At 59.9% G+C, this 22,755-nt stretch overlaps 1 protein-coding gene and 1 long non-coding RNA gene across 8 annotated transcripts; one reads left to right on the top strand and one right to left on the bottom strand.

Moving 5' to 3' along the window:
* Positions 1-909: 909 nt before the first annotated feature.
* On the top strand, positions 910-22,576 carry POU6F1 (POU class 6 homeobox 1). Of its 7 annotated transcripts, none has more exons than XM_086870509.1 (12): positions 910-955; positions 5,104-5,389; positions 6,023-6,117; positions 14,346-14,514; positions 15,544-15,626; positions 16,240-16,465; positions 17,743-17,942; positions 18,375-18,500; positions 18,626-18,907; positions 19,556-19,679; positions 20,242-20,413; positions 21,254-22,576. In XM_086870509.1, the coding sequence occupies exons 3-12, from the start codon at positions 6,064-6,066 to the stop codon at positions 21,597-21,599; spliced, it is 1,782 nt and encodes a 593-aa protein (XP_086726635.1). In that variant the 5' UTR covers positions 910-955; positions 5,104-5,389; positions 6,023-6,063; the 3' UTR covers positions 21,600-22,576. The 7 variants fall into 7 exon arrangements, with proteins under 7 accessions (XP_086726635.1, XP_086726628.1, XP_086726630.1 ...); XM_086870502.1 differs by lacking the exon at positions 910-955 and adding an exon at positions 2,501-2,604; XM_086870504.1 differs by lacking the exons at positions 910-955; positions 21,254-22,576 and adding exons at positions 2,501-2,604; positions 21,174-21,244.
* Positions 9,525-13,527, bottom strand: LOC147647938 (uncharacterized). Its single transcript, XR_015281319.1, has 2 exons — positions 13,332-13,527; positions 9,525-10,700 (listed from the first exon to the last, which is right to left on the bottom strand). It is a non-coding gene; the product is annotated as an uncharacterized LOC147647938 (long non-coding RNA).
* Positions 22,577-22,755: the final 179 nt, after the last annotated feature.

Raw genomic sequence — 22,755 nt, 5'->3', positions numbered from 1 at the left:
GTCCCGGGGGGTCTCTGGGTTCCCGGGGGTCCCGAGGTCTCTGTCCCGGGGGTCCCGGAGGTCCCGGGCTCTCTGTCCCGGGGGTCCCGGGGGTCCCGGGCTCTCTGTCCCGGGGGTCCCGAGGTCTCTGTCCCGGGCTCTCTGTCCCGGGGGTCCCGGGCTCTCTGTCCCAGGGGTCCCTGGGGTCCCGAGGTCTCTGTCCCGGGGGTCCCGAGGTCTCTGTCCCGGGGGTCCCGGGGGTCCCGGGCTCTCTGTCCCGGGGGTCCCGAGGTCTCTGTCCCGGGGGTCCCGGGCTCTCTGTCCCGGGGGTCCCGGGGGTCCCTGGCTCTCTGTGTCCCGGGGGTCCCGGGGGTCCCGATGTCTCTGTCCCGGGGGTCCCGGGCTCTCTGTCCCGGGGGTCCCGGGGGTCCCGGGCTCTCTGTCCCGGGGGTCCCGAGGTCTCTGTCCCGGGGGTCCCGGGCTCTCGGTCCCGGGGGTCCCGGGGGTCCCTGGCTCTCTGTCCCGGGGGTCCCGGGGGTCCCGAGGTCTCTGTCCCGGGGGTCCCGGGGGTCCCGGGCTCTCTGTCCCGGGGGTCCCGGGGGTCCCGGGCTCTCTGCGGCGGCGCTCGCAGCGCCCCCAGCGGCCGCGGCCGGGAGCGCCCCTGCGGCAGCGGCCTGCGCATAAATTATGTTCATGACGCAGCAGCCCCAAAACCCCGGGAAGAGGCAAAAATCCCCTCCCGGGACCCCCGCGGCACCGAGCCCCTCATAACCCGCCCCCACCGCTCCCGCCGGGGGCCCGGGCCCGGGCCGGGGTCCCGGGGCCGCTCCGCCGCCGCCCCCCCGCCGCCCCCCGCCCCTTTGTGCCGCCGCCGCCGTCGCGACCGCAGCGATCGCGGGAGCGGCGCGAGCGGCGGGGACCCCCCGGGCCCCCCCGCCCCCCCCGGGGTCCCCCCGGACCCCCGACCCCCGGCTCGGTGAGTGCGGGGCCGGGGCGGGCGGGGGGCGGCGGGCCCGGCGCGGTGAATATGCAATGGCGTAATTAGCATAATTTATATATTTATGATAAAGAGCGGTGGGGGGGCGGGGAGGGGAGAAAACGGCGGAAAACGGGGGACAGCGGGGGGGGCAGCGGGATTTGGGGGGGAAAGGGAGGTCAGGGGAGGTTTGGGGGGGCAGAGGGGCTCGGAGGGAGCCGTGGGGCCGGGGGGAGAATTGGGGAGAACTGGGAGGAACTGGGGAGAAACGCGGAGGCGCTGGGGGGGGCACGGGGAAGGATGGGGGCTGGGGGGGATTAGGGGGTGCCAGGGGGGGACCTCGGCTTAGGGGGATCTCTGGGGGAACCCCGGAATCGGGGGGTAGGGAAGGGGGAAGAGGGGCTGGAGAGCCCCGGGGCAGGGAAAGGGGGGGACTGGCGGGGGGGGCAGGAGGAATTGGGGCTGGGGGAGGTGAGGTTTGGGGTGCAGCAGAGGAGACACAGGGCGGGGGCTGGGGGCACTTTTGGGGTCCTGCCCGGAAAGGGCAAAGAGAGCCCGGGGTGGGAGGCGAGGGGGGCGCTGGGTCTGGGGGCAAAGGCGGAGCGGGGCAGAGGGGTTGGGGGGGGGGCGCTGGGTCTGGGGGGAGAGTGAGGAGAACTGGGGGGACACGAACGCGCTGAGGGGGGGCAGATGGGAGCAGGGGGCAGCAGAATGGGACATGAGGACTGGCGGGTACTGGGGGGACCGCGCACGACCGGGGTCCACAGGGGCACCCCGGAATTGAGGGGGGTCCATGAAGGGGGTGCTGGAGAGCTGCGGGCAGGGAACGGGAGGGAATGCCCTGGGGGGGGGGGGCAGGAGGAATTTTTGGGGGCGGGGGGTGGATTTTGGGGTGTAGGAGAAGAGAAACAGCGCTGAGAGGGGCAGGGCATTGTTGGGGTCCTGCCGGGACCCCCGGGGGGAGTGCAAGGGGGGAAGGAGGATTTGGGGGGGGAAAGACAGATTGGGGTGGGGGCTGTGGGGCAGAGGGGCTTGGAGGGGGGCGCTGGGTTTGTGGGGGAAACTGGGGGGACACAGAAATGGGGGTTGAGGAGTGCCAGGGGAACCTCGGCGAAGTGGGGGTCCCCCGGGACACCCCTCGGCTGTGGGGTCCAGGGAAGGGGAAGAGGGGCTGGAGACCCCCCGGGGCAGGAGAAGGGGAGGATCAGGGGCGGGGCAGGAGGAATTGGGGGGGTGGGCAGTGAGGTTTCGGGGTACAGGACAGGAGACACAGGGCGGGGGGGTGAGGACAGTTTTGGGGTTCTGCCCCGGGAGGACAAAGTGAACCCGGGGGAGGCAGCAGGATTTGAGGGGCAAAGGCAGTTTGGGGGATGGCGAAGGGGTGAGAGAGGCTTGGGGGGTCTGGGGGGGACACGAAGGGACAGAGTGGGCGCAGGTGGGGGTGGTGAGGATCAGGGGTTGCCGGGGGAACTTTGGCTAAGTGGGGGTCCCTGGGGGCACCCCGGAATTAGGGGGGTCTGGGAAATGGGAGGAGGGGGCTGGAGAGCCCCGGGGCAGGGAAAGGGGGGGTGACTGCCCAAGGTGGAGGGAGCAGGAGGAATTCGGAGATGAGATTTGGGGTGCAGGAGAAGAGAAACAGGGCAGAGGAGGTCAGGACGTTATTGGGGTCCTGTTGGGATCCCCAGAGGGGAGGAGGTGGGATTTGGGGGGGGGGGAAGGGCAGGGGAAATTCAAGGGGGCTTCGGGGTTTGAGGGGCAAAGGAAGGTGGGGGTGGGTCCAAGGACATTTTGGGGTGCTGAAGAACAGCGGGGGGGGGGCTGTGAGGGTTTGGGGGGGACTGAGCACCCTTTATAGGGGGGCATTGCCCCCACAGCCACCCTGAGCTCCTTGTTTGGCAGTTTTGGGGTGGGGGGCCTTCCCTGGGTGCTGCGCAGGGATGGGGGCATGGGGGGTCCTCACCTTTGGAGGGGAGGAAGGGGGTGGGGCTGTGTTGTCCCGTGAACCCCCCCAAACCTGTCCTCAGCACCTCCATCCCTGGCCATCTCGGGGTGACTCTTGTTCTTCAACCCCTGCACCCCACATGAACCCCCCAAAGGAACAATGGGGGCACAGTACTGCCCACCCACCCCATTGATCCCACCCTGTCCCTGTTGATCCCATTGATCCCATCCCATCCCACTGATCCTGTTGATCCTATTGATCCCATTGATCCCATTGAACCCATTAATCCCATCCCATTAATCCCATCCCATCGATGCCATTAACCCCATCCCTCCCTGCGGGATGTAGGTCCAGGGAGGTCCCATGCCCCCCCAAACCCCCCATGCTGCCCCTCCAGGCTGTCCTGTGTCCTCTGGGGCACTTCAGGACACGGGGTCGGTGCTCCAGGTTCTGTTTTGGGGGGGCCAAACTCTGCTCCTGGCCTTGGCAGGGGATTGCAATCTCAGAAATAAAAAATCCTGGGAATCTCTGCGAGCTGATCCCGCTGCTCCCAGTGCCAGGGGTTCACATTCCCAACAGGCAGCAGAGCCAGGGACACCCCAACACTGCCAGAAACGCTGGAGGTGTGATTTAGGATCAGGATTTTGCCCCCAAAAGTGGGGAGGAAATCAGGGATTAAGGAATTCCACCCAGGCCACATGGCCCAGGGCTAGGTCCCTGAATCTTATTTTGGAAAAACATGGCAAAACCAGGGAAAATTGCACCTTTTTAATGGTGCAAAAAGGATTTTCGGTACATGGGCATCACTGGCAGGAAACCTTTGGCCAACTGGTTTGGAGTTTTTCCTGTTTTCCAGCAGTTTTGGGGCCCCTCTGCAGGGCATTTCCTCTCTGATGGAGTGACATTATTATTATTATTATTATTATTATTATTATTATTATTAATAATAATAATAATAATAATGGTATTGATATTAATATTAATTTATTATTATTATCCCCTGGATTTTGCGGGTCGTGGTTCTGGCACCCCATGACCACACACCTGGCTGAACAATTCTGCTTAATTATTTCCCCCCCACCCCCAAACTCCCCTTTTTCTGGGCTTTTCCCTGGGTTTGGAAGATTATGGACAGTAAATGAGCTTTCCCCAATTTTCCTTTGGAATTTGGCTGCCCCCAGTCTGGGGCTTCCCAGATGTGAATCCTGTTGGAGGTGGATGGATTTGGGGTATTTTGGGGGGCGACATCTCATCCCCTGCCTCAGCTTGTCCATCTGTAAATGCCATCAAACCTTAAAAGACATCAAATTTAGAGGGAAGGAAGAGTTTTGGGGGAATTATTCCCTCCAGGAATGAATCCAGGATAACAGCAGTGAGGAGTTTGTGAGTCCAAAGTCTCCCCTGCTCAGGTTTAACTCATCCTTGGGGTTTCTCACCTGGGCAAACTCCGTTTTCCACCTTATTTTGGATCCATCTCTGCCTCATCAACTCTTAATTAATGTGGAAATTAAATCCACATGGAGACTGGGAGCATCCAAAATATCCTTCTCTCACCTTTTTTCCCCTCTTTCTTTATTTTTTAATATTTTTATTATTATTTTATGCATTTTCTTGCCTTCCCTCCATCTGTTGCTCGGTGGCTGCTCCTCCCTGCCTGCCCTCGCCACCATCTGGATAAATCATTTGTCGCATTAAATGCCAAAAAATACCCCAAAAAGTGTGAAAAACGGGATCTGTGACAGGGAAAGGATCCCGCTCCCAGATCCAGAGCTGGATGCCCACCTGCATCCAGCCTGGAATTACAATTAATTTTGTCTCATTAATTAGTCTCTCTCTCCCTTCCTTCCCTCCCGGGTTATGTGTGTCTCCTCCCACCCGCAGCAAGGAGAGAAATCCAAGGATTTGGGGGATCTTGTGCCCTGCTCAGCCTTTTGCTGCTCCATAAATCCAGTTTGGCTGCTTGGTTTGGACTGGGATGGATTATAGAAAGGTTCTGTGTTCCTTGTGTCCCCAGAGTCCCAGAAAACCCCACACATCCCTGAACTTTCCTGCTTCTCCTGACTGAGTTGCCTTTTCCCCAAATCCCTCCATCCTTTGGGAGCAGCAGTGGAGGAAGGGGGGATCCTGGGGCTCCTTGTGCTTTTGGGGAGCGTGGGAGCAGCCAGAGCTCGGCACTGGAACAGCTCCGGGTTTTGTGTCCCTCCAGACCAAACCCAAGGACCCCAAAACTCAGAGGAGCCCAAGGAACCGGAGCCCAGACACCCCAAAACCTGCAGAGCCAGAGCCTGGACACCCTGAAACCCCGAGAGCCAGAGCACAGAATTCCAGAGAGCTGCAGCCAGGACACCAGAGACCCGGAGCCCTGAAACCTGGGAGCCCCGAAATCCAGAGATCCCAGAATCCCGGGGCCCATCAGCCCGGCCCGGGGGGCAGGACACACATCCAGCCCTGTGTCCGGCCAGGAGGGTCCCTCACCCCAGAGCAAACAGTGGGTGAGTACCTGGGACCCCCAGAATCCCATGGGATTCCCTTCCTTTCCCCTTCCCATTCCCCCTTTCCCCTTCCCATTCCCCCTTTTCCCTTCCCATTCCCCCTTTCCCCTTCCCCTTCGGGGTCCCGGTTTGGCCTCAGCCGTTGAAGCCCCCTGTGTGACGGTGGGGGAGGTGGGAAGGGATGCTGATCCCACCTGCAGGAGGCAGGAACAGAAGCTTTCCCACCTTTTCCAGCCTCAGGTGCAGGAAAGAGCTGCCCCAGGGCTTTGGGATGTCACTCAGGGGAGCAGGAGGGGCTCCCCCAGATCTCTGGCAGCTCCTTGAGGCAGGTGAATCCCACCTGGGGGGTGAATCCAGAGCCCTCCCACCATGACTCCTGTCACCTGCTGAAGGAAGAGTCCCCAACACTTCAGGCTCCCTCAGGAAGCACCAGGGACGTGGGAGGGCAGCCAGGTGTGACCTGGAGGTTTGGGGACCCACCTTGGGCTCCAGAGAGGTGGTTTCACCTGGCCCATCCCTGCTTTTTAGAGTTTCTGAGGGGCTGAGAGGGGGAGAGAGGGACCCCAGACAGCCCCTGGGAAGGCCCAGGCCCTCGCCCAGGTGGTGACAGCCCCTCCTTGTCCCCTCTTGCAGCATGTGGCAGGTGTGACCGTCCCCAGCTGTGCCAGGTCACCATGGAGCCGTGCCCGGCGCAGCCCCAGGAGGCCCTGCTGACGGTCAATGAGCAGGTACAGCCCCCCCTGCCCCCCAACACCGGCCCAGGGCCTGAGACACCTGCAGGAAATTCCAGAGCCTCACCTGGCCCTGCACCACCTGTGGGGCTGGAGGGGACACTCAGGTGTGGGGTGTGGGCTCTGTTTTGGGGTGCTGTGGATGTGGGGGGTACCCACTGTGTTTTGGGGTGCTGCAGGTCTGGGGGTACCAGCTTGATGGGTTAATACAGGCTCAGGTGGAACAGCCAGGTTTAATTAATCATTAATTAATGTCCCTGTGGGGAGTTTTACCCTCTCTGATGTAACACCGTGGTCATCCCCAGTCCTCGGGGCCGGGCCCAGAAATGAGTCTGGGGGCACTTTGGAGGCTCTGATGGTTCCTGGCCATGCTGGGACCCTCTGAGGGGCTGAGCCAGCCCTGCCTCAGCGGGAGTGGGAATGGCCCTCCTTGAACCCCATTTTCCATTTCAGGCCCCATTTACCCCTCAGGACATCATTTACCATTTCAGAACCCCATTTATTCCCTTTTAGGGGCACATTTCAGGAACCCATTTACCCTTCCGGGACCCCATTTATTCCCTGAGGATCCTTTTTCTCTTCAGGACCCCATTTACCCCTTCAGGGCCACACTCGGAATAGGAATGTCCCTCGGGAAAGGGAATGTCCCTTGGGAATGTCCTTGGGAGTAGGAATGGCCCAACACCTCCCGGGGTGGGTCTGAGGGGGTTTTGCAGTTGTGAAAGGCAGGACCTGCCTGATGGATGAGGAATCCAGTCCCAGGGGGATAAGGATCCCAATCCCAGGGGGATAAGGATCCCAATCCCATCGGGATGAGGATCCCAATCCCAGGGGGATGAGGATCCCAATCCCATCGGGTTGAGGATCCCAATCCCATCGGGATGAGGATCCCAATCCCAGGGGGATGAGGATCCCAATCCCAGGGGGATGAGGATCCCAATCCCAGGGGGATGAGGATCCCAATCCCAGGGGGATGAGGATCCCAATCCCAAAGGGATGAGGATCCCAATCCTAAGGGGATGAGGATCCCAATCCCAGGGGGATGAGGATCCCAATCCCAGGAGGATGAGGATCCCAATCCCATCGGGATGAGGATCCCAATCCCATCGGGATGAGGATCCCAATTCCATCGGGTTGAGGATCCCAATCCCATCGGGATGAGGATCCCAATCCCAAGGGGATGAGGATCCCAATCCCATCGGGATGAGGATCCCAATCCCAGGGGGATGAGGATCCCAATCCCATCAGGATGAGGATCCCAATCCCAGGGGGATGAGGATCCCAATCCCATCAGGATGAGGATCCCAATCCCAGGGGGATGAGGATCCCAATCCCATCGGGATGAGGATCCCAATCCCAGGAGGATGAGGATCCCAATCCCAGGGGGATGAGGATCCAATCCCAGGGGGATGAGGATCCCAATCCCAGGGGGATGAGGATCCCAATCCCATCGGGATGAGGATCCCAATCCCATCGGGATGAGGATCCCAATCCCAGGGGGATGAGGATCCCAATCCCATCGGGATGAGGATCCCAATCCCAGGGGGATGAGGATCCCAATCCCAGGGGGATGAGGATCCCAATCCCATCGGGATGAGGATCCCAATCCCAGGGGGATGAGGATCCCAATCCCATCGGGATGAGGATCCCAATCCCACCCCTGCAGGGGCTGCTCCTCACGGCCCCTTCTCCCTGCTCTGGCTCCAGCCCCAGCACAAACCCGTCCCCTCCTCCCCGGGCTGGGCAGGGGGTGCAAACCATTAACCCCGAACATTTCCTGCTCTCCCACCTCCCCCCGGCTCAGAACAGCCAAATCTTCCTGGATGGGGCTGATTTTCACCGAGGGGAGAGAAGGAGGAGAGGGGAGAGGGGGAAGAGGTGGACGGGAGATGCCCCAGAGCTGCAGAACACAAAACCAGGAGGCAATGACGGCTCAATTCCCCCTCACCACTGAGCCCCAAAGCCAGGAAAACCGAGAGCCTGGGACCCATCCTTTGAACCTTGCTGTGCTTGGAGGGCTCCCTGCTCTGCTCAGGGATCTCCTGCTCCTCACCAAGGCCTGGTGGTCTCTCCCTGGTGCCACAGCCCTGCCCTGCAGTGCCACTGAACTCCCCAGCCAGGCTCTTTTAACAGCAGATCCAGAGCAAGCTGCTTTTGTAGGGCTGGGTTTGGGAGCTGCTGGAGCTGGGGTTTGATTCCCCCAGGGCACAGCCAGTCCAGTGTTTTGAGACAGGTACATCAGGTGATGTTTTCTAAAGTAAATCAGGTTAAATGTGTTCTCTAGCATTGGACACACTTCCATCTCCCACCTGTCAGCATTCCTTGCATTCCATGCACAGCCCATTGGGATCCATCCCTTTCCCTGTGAGAAAAACAGGTTCACTCTCCTGATAAAATTTAAAAGTTTAGTAAAGGACAATAGGAGACAAAGACAATAAAGCCAAGTTTATCAGCTGGGTGCTTGGCATTCAGCCACACCTGTCACCTTGGAGACACCCTTTACATACTTTATCTATTGCATCATCCTGTTGCATATTCATAAACAATTATGCATATTTAAAGGTTTCCCTGAACGAATTGTAACGTTCCAAGAAGTGTTTAGCGTGGCTCCTCCTCAAGTCCACCTTTTTGGAGCGTGCACATTTCCTGGCTGTGGTTTCAGTCCGTTCTTTTATCACCTCCAGCCTGGGTTCTGGTCCATTCTTTCCACAGCCAGTGAGTGCTGATGGTTGATAAGTGCTGGTATCAGTAGCAGGGGTCTCAGTACGTTTGTTGGATGTTATCCAGCCAAGCTCACTTACCACAAGCATAACTTCATCAGCTTTTTCACTACTATGTCTAAGTTTAGTTAATAGCAGAAATAAAAACTATATAGCAAAGTTACTTTAACATTATACATGCAGCACCCACTTTCATAGTTGTGAATTATAATATTTATATTATAATTATATATTACAATTATAATTGTACATATTATAATATGTGTTTATAACAGCTGCACCTCCTGTTCTGTGCTGGGGTGAGATAAAGTCACAAACCCTCCCAGGACACCTGGTGGGAGCCCCAGCTTCCCTTGGATCCATCCCTATCACATGGGGACAGCTGGGAGGGCGTTTGCCCATCTGGACACACCCAAACTGTTCCTTGTGGAATATTTGGCTGGTGAGGGATCCAGAGATCAGGGAGCTTTTTCCCTGGAATTGCAGGCCCTGGGAGATGGGAATGGCACAGGACAGCCCCATCTGTGTAACCATCGCCCCCGACTGGGATAACCCAATGTGTCCTGGATAAAAGTTCTTGGGTTGGGATGATCCAGCATGTCCTGGATAACAATTCCCAGCTCCAAGATACTCCCATGGGCTCAGCTGCCAAAAAAAGTGGGATAAATCAAACTCTTAACACTATTTTTAGTCCTAGAAAACAGCCCTGCTTTATTCACTCCCCAGACTCACCCCTCCCATACACTTCCAAAGCTTTTCACTATTTCTACATTTTAACAAACAAAGAAATTCATGTCCATTGGCTATAAATTACAGAATTGACATTAATTAGCATTCTATCCTCTGTTGGTTATTGATTCGAATTCTTGTGCTGATTAATTCCCATTTTCAGTCGATTGCTTTTTCCCAGCTGGGGAGACTTTCAGTTCAGCTGTGAACTGTCCGTGCCTCTTCTTTATCTCTGGGTTCTGCAGAATGTCCTTGTGCTCTGTAAATCCTGCATTCCTCACATCTAATTCCAGCAAAAACATCTCCCTCTCCCAGGCTTTGTTTATTGAAAAGTATCAAGGTTTGTTCAGCAAAATTCAAAGTTTCAGCGATTTTCCCAAACTGAGCTCCCAAAATAGCAGCTCATGACAAACCTTGCTAAGTGCTGGCTGCAGTGGAACTGTGGCACTGCTTGTGATTAATGAAAGCCATTAATTAGAAAAGTTAATTAAAACAATTAATTAGGAAAGTTATATTTCCAACAGAGAGGCACAGTTTGTAAATGGTTCAGGAAGGGTTGGGTGGGAGCTGGGAAGAGATTTCCTTGTGTTTGATCCCTTTGCAGTCCTGTCCCTCCTCCTGCTCTGGGATGGGCCCTCGGGACATTTCCCTGTGTTTTGTCAAGGTTATTTTGTTCCCTTGTTCATATCTCTGAAAAATTCAGCCAAATCATCACAAATCTAAAGCCTTCTAAGGCAAAACTGATACAAATTCCTTCAATTGCGTGATTCCAAATACTCATTAATGCTGGTACCAACTCCCAGGCTTAATTTGGTTCAATTCCCTGATTTTCAATTAGTTGAGACAAATTTATACATAAGATAAATGTACATTTAATCTAAGAGAAAATTACAATCTTTTCCCAAACCATTATTATTTTCCAGTAAGAAAAGACAAAATTAACTTAGCAAAAAATCAAACTGACAGCACATAAAATAATCTGTTTTATAAAATCCCAGTAATATTTAGTTACCCAATAAATTGCCCACAATAAAAGCAAATCAACAGTTGGTATTATTAAATTGATAATACAGGCAGTTATTTTGGGGACAGTTAACAGTTTTCATTGGTCCCACACAGCTCAAGCAGGTCCTGTAAAAGGGAAAATTCAGGCCAGTTGTTAAAAAGCAGGAAAAGTCCATCGAGTGTTGATTCAATTCCCAGCTCCTTTTCTCTTCTGGCAGCTACAGGGTGAAACTCTGGCCTGGGTGACTCTGGTGAAAGGGCAGAGTGACCACCCCAAATCCTGGGATAATCTGGGAGCCTTCCCTGCAATCCCAGTGCTCTCCCCTCCTGGGGCAGTCAGAGTGCTCAGCCCAGGCTCCTGGGGGAGCTGGAAATGGGAATGTGCCACCAGTGCCCAAGGACCCTGTGGAAATCCCATCCTTTCAATCAGGAATTCTGATTTTCCCTTTTCTGCTGCCCTAAGGGAGCAGCCACCCCCCAGGCTGGCCCTCCCTGTGCCAGGTTTATGTCCTGCAGGAATTGCAGCACCCCTGGCGTGGGTCAGGAGCTGGCAGAGCTCACAGCAGGAGGAGAGTGACCACTGGGCACAGGGCACAGTGACCACTGAGTGACCCTCGGTGCTGCCACCCTCAGTGACCCCCTGGGCTCAGTGTCCAGCTGCCCACGCCCCTCCCTCGGGGTCAGCTGGACTTTGTGCCAGAGGAAACCTCACAGCAGCTCTGGGTCACACAGGGACCCCACTGACCACTGCACCCCCCCAAGGGACCCCACTGACCACTGCACCCCCCCAAGGGACCCCACTGACCACTGCACCCCCCTAAGGGACCCCCACTGACCACTGCACCCCCCCAAGGGACCCCACTGACCACTGCACCCCCCCAAGGGACCCCACTGACCACTGCACCCCCCCCAAGGGATCCCACTGACCACTGCACCCCCCCAAGGGACCCCACTGACCACTGCACCCCCCCAAGGGACCCCACTGACCACTGCACCCTCCCAAGGGACCCCACTGACCACTGCACCCCCCCAAGGGACCCCACTGACCACTGCACCCCCCCCAAGGGACCCCACTGACCACTGCACCCCCACAAGGGACCCCACTGACCACTGCACCCCCCCAAGGGACCCCACTGACCACTGCACCCCCCCAAGGGACCCCACTGACCACTGCACCTCCCCAAGGGACCCCACTGACCACTGCACCCCTTAAGGGACCCCACTGACCACTGCACCCCCCCAAGGGACCTCACTGACCACTGCAGCCCCACAAGGGACCCCACTGACCACTGCACCCCCCCAAGGGACCCCCACTGACCACTGCACTCCCCCAAGGGACCCCACTGACCACTGCAGCCCCACAAGGGATCCTGGCACTGCCTGGCCAGCTCAGGGGGTTTAGAGGATGAGTTGGGTTTGCTCTGGGTTTAGGGATGAGTTGGGTTTACTCTGGTGTAAGGGATGAGTTGGGTTTGCTCTGGGTTTAGGGATGAGTTGGGTTTGCTCTGGGTTTAGGGACGAGTTGGGTTTGCTCTGGGTTTAGGGATGAGTTGGGTTTGCTCTGGTGTAAGGGATGAGTTGGGTTTGCTCTGGGTTTAGGGATGAGCTGGGTTTGCTCTGGGTTTAGGGATGAGTTGGGTTTACTCTGGTGTAAGGGATGAGTTGGGTTTGAGTTGGGTTTGCTCTGGGTTTAGGGATGAGCTGGGTTTGCTCTGGTGTAAAGGATGAGCTGGGTTTGCTCTGGGTTTAGGGATGAGCTGGGTTTGCTCTGGTGTAAAGGATGAGTTGGGTTTGCTCTGGGTTTAGGGATGAGTTGGGTTTGCTCTGGGTTTAGGGATGAGCTGGGTTTGCTCTGGTGTAAGGGATGAGTTGGGTTTGCTCTGGGTTTAGGGATGAGCTGGGTTTGCTCTGGGTTTAGGGATGAGTTGGGTTTACTCTGGTGTAAGGGATGAGTTGGGTTTGAGTTGGGTTTGCTCTGGGTTTAGGGATGAGTTGGGTTTGCTCTGGGTTTAGGGATGAGCTGGGTTTGCTCTGGGTTTAGGGATGAGCTGGGTTTGCTCTGGGTTTAGGGATGAGCTGGGTTTGCTCTGGGTTTAGGGATGAGTTGGGTTTGCTCTGGGTTTAGGGATGAGCTGGGTTTGCTCTGGGCCTTGCAGAAGCAGCTGTGATGCTCAGGAGGTTCAGGAGGTGCTGGACCCTCTGAGGGTCAGTGTTTCTCTCCCGTTATCCCTCCCTGAGGGGCAGCTGGGCTTTCTCAGGGGGAAATCGTCCCAAAGCTCTGGGGCACACCAGGAAACCTCAGTGGCTCTGGTGTGCCCAGGCCATACTGAGACTGGAGCAGTGGAGAGAGCGAAGATCAGGCCAGGACCTCCCCAGCTGCCAGAACCTTCTGCCAGGGATCTCTGTCACTTCACCCTTGTCCAATCTTCCAGCTGCCGTTATCCCATGGGAAAACCTCTGGATTCTCAGTGATCCTGTCCCTGGCAGCAGTAAAATGTTCCAACCAGCCCTGAATCAAGGGTAACCCAGGGTGTTGTTAATGGAATCCTTGGGCTGAATTAAGAGTGAAATGACACTCAGTGACTGGGAATATAAATATAAAATATGGTTTAGAGCAATCTGGTTGTAATGGTGAGCAGGATTGGATTGTTCTCATCTATAGTAACATGGAAACAAAATAAAAATAACACAAGGGAAGGAAGGAGAGGAAGGAAGGGAAGGAAGGGAAGGAAGGAAAGTTCAGGGGCTCAGATTCACCTTTAGGGCTCAGGAACCTCCTGTGGGGAGTTTTACCCTCTCTGATGTAACACCGTGGTCACCCCCAGTCCTCGGGGCCGGGCCCAGAAATTAGTCTGGGGGCACTTTGGAGGCTCTGATGGTTCCTGGCTCTGCTGGGACCCTCTGAGGGGCTGAGCCAGCCCTGCCCCAGCGGGAGTGGGAATGGCCCAGCTCCTCTAGGGGTGGGTCTGGGGCCTGATAAAAGGCGCTGCCCAGCGGGATAAGGAGCCGAGTCCCGCCCCTGCAGGGGCTGCTCCTCACGGCCTCTTCTCCCTGCTCTGGCTCCAGCCCCAGCACAAACCCGTCCCCTCCTCCCCGGGCTGGGCAGGGGGTGCGGAGCGGCCCCGGCCATGGCAGCGGCCTTTGGGCTCCTGGCCATGAGCATCCCGGACCCTGCCAGGGTCCTGCAGGTGCGGGGGTGCTGTAGGTTTGGTTCCGTTTGGGGGTGCTGGTTCCGTTTGGGGGTGCTGCAGGTTCGGGAGTGCTGCAGGCTTGGGGGTTTTGCTGCAGGTTTGGGGTTGCTGAAGGTTTGGGGGTGCAGGTTCCGTTTGGGGGTTTTGCTGTAGGTTTGGGGGTGCAGGTTCCGTTTGGGGGTGCTGCAGGTTCGGGGGTGCTGTAGGTTTGGAGGTTTTGCTGCAGGTTTGGGGTTGCTGCAGGTTTGGGGTTGCTGTAGGTTTGGGGGTGCTGTAGGTTTGGAGGTTTTGCTGCAGGTTTGGGGTTGCTGCAGGTAAGGCCGTGCTTTAGGTGTGGGGGTGCTGTAAATCTGGGGGTGCTGCGAGCACTGGCAGCGTTTCACCTGCCCAAGGTCTCACCCGGGAGCGCCGCTGGGGTTGGGGCGCTGCCAGCAAAGCACTGAGGGGTTGTGGGGGGTGGGACCCCCTCCTCCAGCTTGCTCTGCACCCCAAAACAGGCGCTGTGAGGCGGGGGGGGGAGCCCTGGGGGACACGGCCGCGGGGTGACATCCCTGGAGCTGATTTTGGGGTCCGTTTGCAGGTTATTGTCATGTCCGGCCATGAGACCATCCGGGTGCTGGAGGTGGGGGTGGATGGGGACCCCAAAACGGCCGGGGAGGCAGCGGGGGGGTCCCCGGCACAGGGGGGCCCCCCAGGTGTGGAGGACGCTCCCTCCAGCACCCCGAACTCATCCGGCGGGGAGGCGGCAGGTGAGAGACCCCCTCCCCCCCTTCCCGGGATCGTTCCCAGCTCCATCCCCGGGTCTCTCCTTCCCGGGATCGCTCCCAGCTCCATCCCCGGGTCTCTCCTTCCCGGGATCGCTCCCAGCTCCATCCCCGGGTCTGTCGGGATCGCTCCCAGCTCCATCCCCGGGTCTCCTTCCCGGGATCGCTCCCAGCTCCATCCCCGGGTCTCCTTCCCGGGATCGCTCCCAGCTCCATCCCCGGGTCTCCTTCCCGGGATCGCTCCCAGCTCCATCCCCGGGTCTCCTTCCCGGGATCGCTCCCAGCTCCATCCCCGGGTCTCCTTCCCGGGATCGCTCCCGGCTCCATCCCCGCGTCTCTCCTTCCCGGGATCGCTCCCGGCTCCATCCCCGGGTCTCTCGGGATCGCTCCCAGCTCCATCCCCGGGTCTCCTTCCCGGGATCGCTCCCGGCTCCATCCCCGGGTCTCTCCTTCCCGGGATCGCTCCCAGCTCCATCCCCGGGTCTCCCGGGATCGCTCCCAGTTCCATCCCCGGGTCTCTCGGGATCGTTCCCAGTTCCATCCCCGGGTCTCTCCTTCCCGGGATCGCTCCCAGCTCCATCCCCGGGTCTCCTTCCCGGGATCGCTCCCGGCTCCATCCCCGGGAGCAGAGGGGGTGTCCGGGTTGTGTCACCCGAGCTGCTCCGCGGCCCTGCTGCAGATCCACCCCCGCTCCCTCCCGGGAAACTCACGTTTTGGGGAGATCCCGCTTTGTTCCTCACTGGTTTCTGGCCAGCGGAATCAAAGAGCCCCAAGTCCTCCCGCGGGTGTATCCCAAACCCACCTGGACACGCACCTGTCCCATTTCCCATCCCTTCTCCTGCCGGGGGAGGAGGAGGCACCGCTGGTCCCGCTGTGGCTGACCCGGGTCCCTGCCCCTCCTGCGTCCCCTCCGCGGGCATTGACCCCACCTGAGGACACCTGTGGGAGGTGTTCACTCCCGGGGTGTGCACAATTTGGGTGCCTCCCTCTCACCCCCGCCTGTTCCTCCCGCAGGTAAAGCCAAAGCAGCGTCGCCCGCCCCCGTCCCCCCGAGCCAGCCCGGCGTGACCCACCTGGCCGTGCAGGCCACCCCACAGGTAACTGTCCCCAAGGGCTGGGGGGCGAGGGGGGGCCCCTGGGGAGGTGTCCGCAGAGAGGGGGTGGCCAGGTAAGGGGGACCCCTTTTGTCCCCCTACACAGAGGGGTCTCCACAGACCTGGGGGGGAAGGGAGGCCCCAGGTGCCCCTCACCTCCCTATGGAGAAGGGGCTCCATGTAAGGGGGTACCCCGAGGTAAAGGGGATCCTCCTGCCCCCCATCCCCCACAGATGGGGGTCAGCAGTAAGGGGGGACCCCCCTTTATACCCTCCAGAGACGCATCTCCACAGCCCCCCAGTACCCCCCACTTAACAGAGATCCCCCCCATCTCCCCACGGAGAGGGGCTCACAGGTAAGGGGGGCTCCCCCTTTGCCTTCCCCCCTCCCCAGAGGTTCACCAGGGAGCCCCCCCTGGGTCCCCCTTCCCCAGGGGTTCACCAGGTAGGGGGGCTCCCCCTTTACCCCCCCGAGAGGGATTCACCAGGGAGCTCCCCCTTTGCCCCCTCCCCAGAGGGGTGTCCCAGGCCGGGCGGGGGGGCCCCGTGGGGGATTCCCTGATGCTGAGCAGGGCGTTGATTTGTGTTTCTCTTTCAAATCTCATTTATCTCCGCAGGTGTTGGCTCAGGAAAGCTTAGCCACAGGTGTGACAGGAGTAATGGTTCCGGCAGGGACAGTTACTCAACCTCTTCTTATCCCCATCAGTATTGCAGGTCAGGTGACAGGCCAGCAGGCGCTGGCCCTGGTGACAATTCCCACAGCAACGCTCGCCGCGCTCCCGGGACTGACGCCGGCGGCACCCGCGGGGGCGATTTTCAAAGCGCCCGTAGCCAATCTCACAGGTAACCGCAGGTAACCGCGCACCTGCCCGGCCACCGGCAGGAACCGGGCTGCAACGGGGACTTGGAGTGAAAAAGGTGCAGATTTGGGGCTGCGGCTGCAGGAAGGGTCTGAAATGGGCTTCAATTTGGGGCTCCAGGTGTGGCACCTGGTGTGACTTTGGGGCTCCAGGTGTGGCACCTGGTGTGAATTTGGGGCTCCAGGTGTGGCACCTGGTGTGAATTTGGGGCTCCAGGTGTGGCACCTGGTGTGAATTTGGGGCTCCAGGTGTGGCACCTGGTGTGAATTTGGGGCTCCAGGTGTGGCACCTGGTGTGACTTTAGGGCTCCAGGTGTGGCACCTGGTGTGAATTTGGGGCTCCAGGTGTGGCACCTGGTGTAAATTTGGGGCTCCAGGTGTGGCACCTGGTGTGACTTTAGGGCTCCAGGTGTGGCACCTGGTGTGACTTTAGGGCTCCAGGTGTGGCACCTGGTGTGACTTTAGGGCTCCAGGTGTGGCACCTGGCTGCAGCAGGGGAGGTTGGAGCTCCTTTTGCCCCCTCCCCAACTCATCCTCAGCCCAAATCCAGCCCATCCCATCCGCAGGCATCAAGGTGAGGGGTTTCAGTATAAAAGGCGTAGATTTAGGATTGCAGGTGCAGCACCTGTTCTGAATTGGGCTTGAATTTGGGGAATCAGAGTATGAGAGGTGCAGATTTGGGGCTCCAGGTGTGGCACCGGGTGCAGATTTGGGGCTCCAGGTGTGGCACCGGGTGCAGATTTGGGGCTCCAGGTGTGGCACCGGGTGCAGATTTGAGGCTCCACACCGGGTGTAGATTTGGGGCTCCAGGTGTGGCACTGGGTGCAGATTTGAGGCTCCAGGTGTGGCACCGGGTGTAGATTTGGGGCTCCAGGTGTGGCACCGGGTGCAGATTTGGGGCTCCAGGTGTGGCACCGGGTGCAGATTTGAGGCTCCAGGTGTGGCACTGGGTGCAGATTTGAGGCTCCACACCGGGTGTAGATTTGGGGCTCCAGGTGTGGCACTGGGTGCAGATTTGGGGCTCCAGGTGAAGCAGGCGAGGGGGGAAACCTGCAGGTGGGAGAGTGGGGGATGGACCCCCAACTCGTGGGGGCTCTCAGGGCCCCGGTGCCGGGTGTGTGCGGGGTCACTCCGGGTTCCCCGGGTGCTCCCCGCTCTGTGCTGCGGCAGCGCCGCTTTAGGGGAGGGGCCGGCCGGGGAGGGGACACGGGCGCGGTGTCACCGGTGCCACCCCACTCACGGTGTCTCCGTCTCTCCGCAGCCGCCGCCGTGCTCAGCCCCGCCATCCCGGCCATCCCGGCGGTCCCGGCGCCGCGGCCGCCCCCGCCGCCCCCGGGGCAGCCCCCGCTGCTGCCCCAGCCCCCCCCGGCGCCCACCCCCCCAAAGGACCCCCCGATGTCCGTCCAGCCCCCGATGTCCGTCCAGCCCCAGATCACCGGACTGGCCTTTAACCCCGGCATTGTAAGGACTGATCCCATCCCCGGGTCCAGCGCTCACGGGGAGCCCCGGGAATTCCAGGGCCATATCCCAGCCTCAGTTTCCCCAGGCAACATTCCATCTTCAGTTTCCCTGTGCACAATCCCAGCCTGTTTTTACGTGCAAGATCCTGGCCTCAGTTTCCCTGGACAAGATTGTGGCCTCCGTTTCCCCAGACACAATCCCTGCCTCAGTTTCCCTGGGCAGGATTCCCATCTCAGTTTCCCTGAACACAGTCCCAGCCTCAGTTTCCCCATCCCAACAAGCTGCAGCTCTGCTTTGGGCAGCTCCCAGGGGATGGATTTATGGATATGGGGACCCCCAGGGACTCCAGTGGCCACTGGGAGTGGGGGGGTGATCTGGGGGGGTCCCGGTGGCCCCCACTGCCCCAGCTCTGACCCCATTTCTGTCCCACAGCTCACGGCGGCTCTGGGGGCGCAGCCACAGATCCTGGGGTCCCTCAGTGCCCCCCCTGTGATCGCCAACCCCCTCCCCAGCGTGCAGGGGATCCCGGGGCAGCTCCTGACCAACACCCAGGGCCAGGTACCACGGGGGGGACCCTGCTGGGGTTGTGTCACCTGGGGAGGGGGTCCCGGCTGTTCCCAGTGTTGTGTCCCCCCCCACAAGGTGGGTGTCTTGGGGTCCCTCAGCGCTGTGTCCCCCCCCAGGTGATCGGGACCCTGCCGTGGGTCGTGGCCCCCCCCGGGGTGGCCGCAGCAGCCCCCGCGCCGGCCCCCCCCAGCCTGCAGGTGACACCGGTGACACCGCAGCTGCTGCTCAACGCGCAGGGCCAGGTGATCGCCACGCTGGCCACGGGGGCCACGCTGGCCACGGGGGCCACTCTGACCACGGGGGCCACTCTGACCACGGGGGCCACGCTGGCCACCGCCCCCCCTGCACCGGCCCCCAGCAAGAAGAACGGGCCAGCCGAGCCCCCCGTCAAGAGCGAGGTGAGCCCCACACCCCTGAGCCCCCCTGAGCCCCCCAGGCTCCCCCTGCCACTGAGGTGGGGCACAGCTGGGGGGGTGGCAGTGTCCCCAGCCAAGGGACTTTGGGAGCAGGGGAGCAGCTTTGGGACCTCCCATGTGCCTTTGGGACCTCCCATGTGCCTTTGGGACCCTCTGTGTGCCTTTGGGACCCTCTGTGTGTCTTTGGGACCCTCTGTGTGCCTTTGGGACCTGGCCACACGACCTTGGGGGAGACAGAAGCACCTTTGGGATATGGCCAGGTGGCTTTGGGACACCCTGACCATTGCTGGGACCTGGCCGTGTTGTTTTGGGGAGATATGAGCCCCATTTTGTTTTGGGGGGCACTCCTGGGTCCTTTGTGTGGCTTTGGGAACCTGTGAGCACCTCTGGGCTTTGGCCATGTGGCTTTGGGACCCAGCCAGGTGGATTTAGGAGCCCATGAGCACCTTGCAGACCAGCTGTGTGGCTGTGGGGACACAGGAGCACCTTTGGGTCCTGGCCATGTGGCTTTGGGACTCCAGGAGCACCCCCACCCCATCCCCCTCCTGGTGCCACCAGCTCTCTCCATGGGACGTGCCCCATGGGGGGGAGCTGCCTGTCCCCCCCAGGTCACCCCCAGAACCCCCCCAGGTCCAGCCCATCCAGCCGGCCCCGGCCGGGGTGGGGATGAGCCCCACGCCCATGGGCAAGGTGTCACCGTCCCTGGTGCCCATCACGTGCTCCGAGACCCCCACCGTGAGCCAGCTGGTGTCCAGTGAGTCACTGGGAGCACTGGGAGGGGGTTACGGGGGCTGCGAGAGGGACTGTGGGCTGTGGGCTCCATGGGAATAGTGGGGTCTGGGATCCACTGGGAAGAGGGATAGCAGGAACTGGGATCCACTGGGAAGAGGGATAAGGGGGGTCTGGGACCCCTGGAAAGAGGGATAACAGGGACTGGGGTCCCCTGGTAATAATGGGATCTGGGAAATGCTGGGAAGAGAGAGATCAGAGTTAGGGATCCCTGAGAAGAGAAAAAACAAAGTATGGGATCTCTGGGAAGAGAGATAAGAGGGACTGTGGGAAAAGGGATAATGGGGGTCAAGAATCCCTGGGCAGAGGAATAATGGGAAGAGGGATAACAGGGCACGAGGTCTTCTGGGATTAAGAGTTCCAGGGAACCACTGGGAAGAGGGAATGCTGTGTCTGGGGTCCTTGGGAAAAGGGATAACAAGGTCTGGGATCGCTGGGAGAGGGATTTCTGGGGCTGGGGTCCCCTGGGAACAGCAGGCTCCCCGGGCACAGGGATAACAGAGCTCACAGCCCCCCGTGTCCCCCAGAGCCCCCTGCCCCACCCAGCACAGAGGAGGACGGGATCAACCTGGAAGAAATCCGGGAATTCGCCAAGAACTTCAAACTGCGGCGCCTCTCGCTGGGACTGACCCAGACCCAGGTGGGGCAGGCCCTGACGGCCACCGAGGGCCCTGCCTACAGCCAGTCAGCCATCTGCAGGTAATGGCACCTGTGGGGACAGGTGTGGGGACATCTGCAGGTAACGGCACCTGTGGGGACAGGTGTGGGGACATCTGCAGGTAATGGCACCTGTGGGGACAGGTGTGGGGACATCTGCAGGTAATGGCACCTGTGGGGACAGGTGTGGGGACATCTGCAGGTAATGGCACGTGTGGGGACAGGTGTGGGGACATCTGCAGGTAACGGCACCTGTGGGGACAGGTGTGGGGACATCTGCAGGTAACGGCACCTGTGGGGACAGGGCCACCTGCAGGCAAACACCTGTCACCTGCAGGGACAGGACAGGGCCACCTGCAGTAAGGGGACACTGTGGTGACAGGGCTGGGTGTGGGGCAGGCCCAGGGGCGGGTACAGGAGCAGGAAAGGGGAAGAAGTGGAAAAGATGGAAAATTGAGGGAAGGGAGAATTGGAGAGCGGGAGGAAAACAGGAGGAAAGGAAGGAACTTGGAGAGAAGGAGGAAAATTGTGGGAAACAAGGAAAAGCAAAATGGCAGGAAAGTGGAGAAAAGGAGGAAAATGGAGAAAAGGAAAGTTGGGGAAAGGGAGGAGAGGTGGAGGAAGGGGGAGCTGGAGAAGAAGAGGAAAATGGGGCAAAAGAGGAAACTGAGAAAAGGAAGAAAATGGGGCAAAGGAGGATGTTGGGCACTGCTCCCTCCTCACTGTCACACCCCCAGTCCCAGCCTGCCGTGCCCCTGTCCCCCATCCCTGGGGACCTTCCATGTCCCCCACATCCCCGCAGGTTTGAGAAGCTGGACGTCACCTCCAGGACATCCTGGAGTGTCCCCTGAGTGTCCCCTGAGTGTCCCCACGTCCCCGCAGGTTCGAGAAGCTGGACATCACGCCCAAGAGCGCGCAGAAGCTGAAGCCGGTGCTGGAGAAGTGGCTGCGGGAGGCAGAGCAGCGGCAGCGCGAGGGGCAGCAGCACCTGCTGGAGTTCGTGGGGGGTGAGCCGGGCAAGAAGCGCAAACGCCGCACGTCCTTCACGCCGCAGGCTCTGGAGGCCCTGAACGCGCACTTCGAGCGCAACGCGCTGCCCACGGGCGCCGAGATCACGCGCATCGCGCAGGAGCTGCGCTACGAGCGCGAGGTCGTGCGCGTCTGGTTCTGCAACCGCCGCCAGACCCTCAAGAACACCAGCAAGCTGAACGTCTTCCACGTGCCCTGAGCCACGGAACGCCCCGTGCCAGCCCGGCCTCCTGCCACCTGCACTTTGGCCGCTGGTTCTGTCCCTCCACCGCCGCGCCCGCACCTGTGTCCACCGTCGGCATCTCCCAGTGCCCTAAACTGGGAGTGCTGGGAGCTCCCCCGTGTCCCCCCAACCTCCAGCCATCAGCACTTTGGCCACTGGTTCTGTCCCTCTGCCACCTGGTTCCCTGCACCACCACACCCAGACCTGTGTCCACCTCACCTGTGCCTGTGTCCACCTCACCTGTGCCTGTGTCCACCTCACCTGTACCTGTGTCCAACACTCAATGTCTTCCACACACTCTGAACTGGGAGCGCTGGGAACATCCCAGTTCCCGGTCACACTCCCCCACAACCGCCTGCCATCAGCACTTTGGCCATTGACTTTGTCCCTTTGGCCACGGATTTTGTCCCTCTGCCCCCGTGCCTGTACCTGTGCCCACCTGTGCCTGTCTGTGTCCCCCATTCCCTCCTCGTCACACACGATCCGAGCGTGTTGATGTCACACCTCCCCCGGCTGTGACACACGTGGTGACAGACCCGACCCCCCCCAGTGTCACACACCCACCCAAAATCAGTGATTTCCATTTTTCTGAGTTTTGCCCTTTTTCCTGTGTTCCTGAGGTGATGTTACAGCTCACCGGGGGTGACCCCAAATTTATGTCACCCCCACGCTGGTTTTGCGGGTCCCCCACTTCATGAGGGGCTTCTGGGGGTGATCCCCCAACTTGGGGACATCCCGTGGGTGGATTTTGGGGACATCACCCCCGGGTTTGGGGGGCGTGAACCCCAAAACAGAGGCAGTGCCCCTTCCCCACCCCCGTGCCCTGAGCCTGGGGGGCTCCAGCCCCCCCGGGAGCGATGGGAGCTTTGGGGGGCACGGGGGGCCCGCTGGGGCCGCGGCAGACTGATGCACTTGATGTAGTGGTGTGAAATAAACAGTATTTTTCTTTTTTCTTTTCCTTTCCCATTTTTTCAAGATTTCTGGGGGACGGGGGGTTTTTCCTCCTCCTCGGCAGCCCCGGCTGAGGCAGCGCACGCCCGAGGCAGGAGCGGGACTCGAACCCGCGGTCCCCCGGAGGCTCCGCACGGAGCCGAGAGCCGCACGCCGCCGCGGCCACACCCCCCAGCCAATC

The sequence above is a fragment of the Cyanistes caeruleus genome, chromosome 32, assembly GCF_971803275.1.
Source record: "Cyanistes caeruleus chromosome 32, bCyaCae1.hap1.1, whole genome shotgun sequence".
Classification (NCBI taxonomy): Eukaryota; Metazoa; Chordata; class Aves; order Passeriformes; family Paridae; genus Cyanistes; species Cyanistes caeruleus.
Note: the sequence above shows the minus strand (reverse complement) of the source record. Positions and strands in the feature narration are given on the sequence as shown.

Excerpts from the sequence above, each read along its gene's own strand:
- POU6F1 (XM_086870502.1), top strand. The coding sequence starts at position 2,563 with ATGAGATTTGGGGTGCAGGAGAAGAGAAACAGGGCAGAGGAG. Across the intron at positions 16,466-17,742 it reads GCCCGTAGCCAATCTCACAG|CCGCCGCCGTGCTCAGCCCC; the intron begins GTAACCGCAGGT and ends GTCTCTCCGCAG. Across the intron at positions 18,501-18,625 it reads TGACCAACACCCAGGGCCAG|GTGATCGGGACCCTGCCGTG; the intron begins GTACCACGGGGG and ends GTCCCCCCCCAG.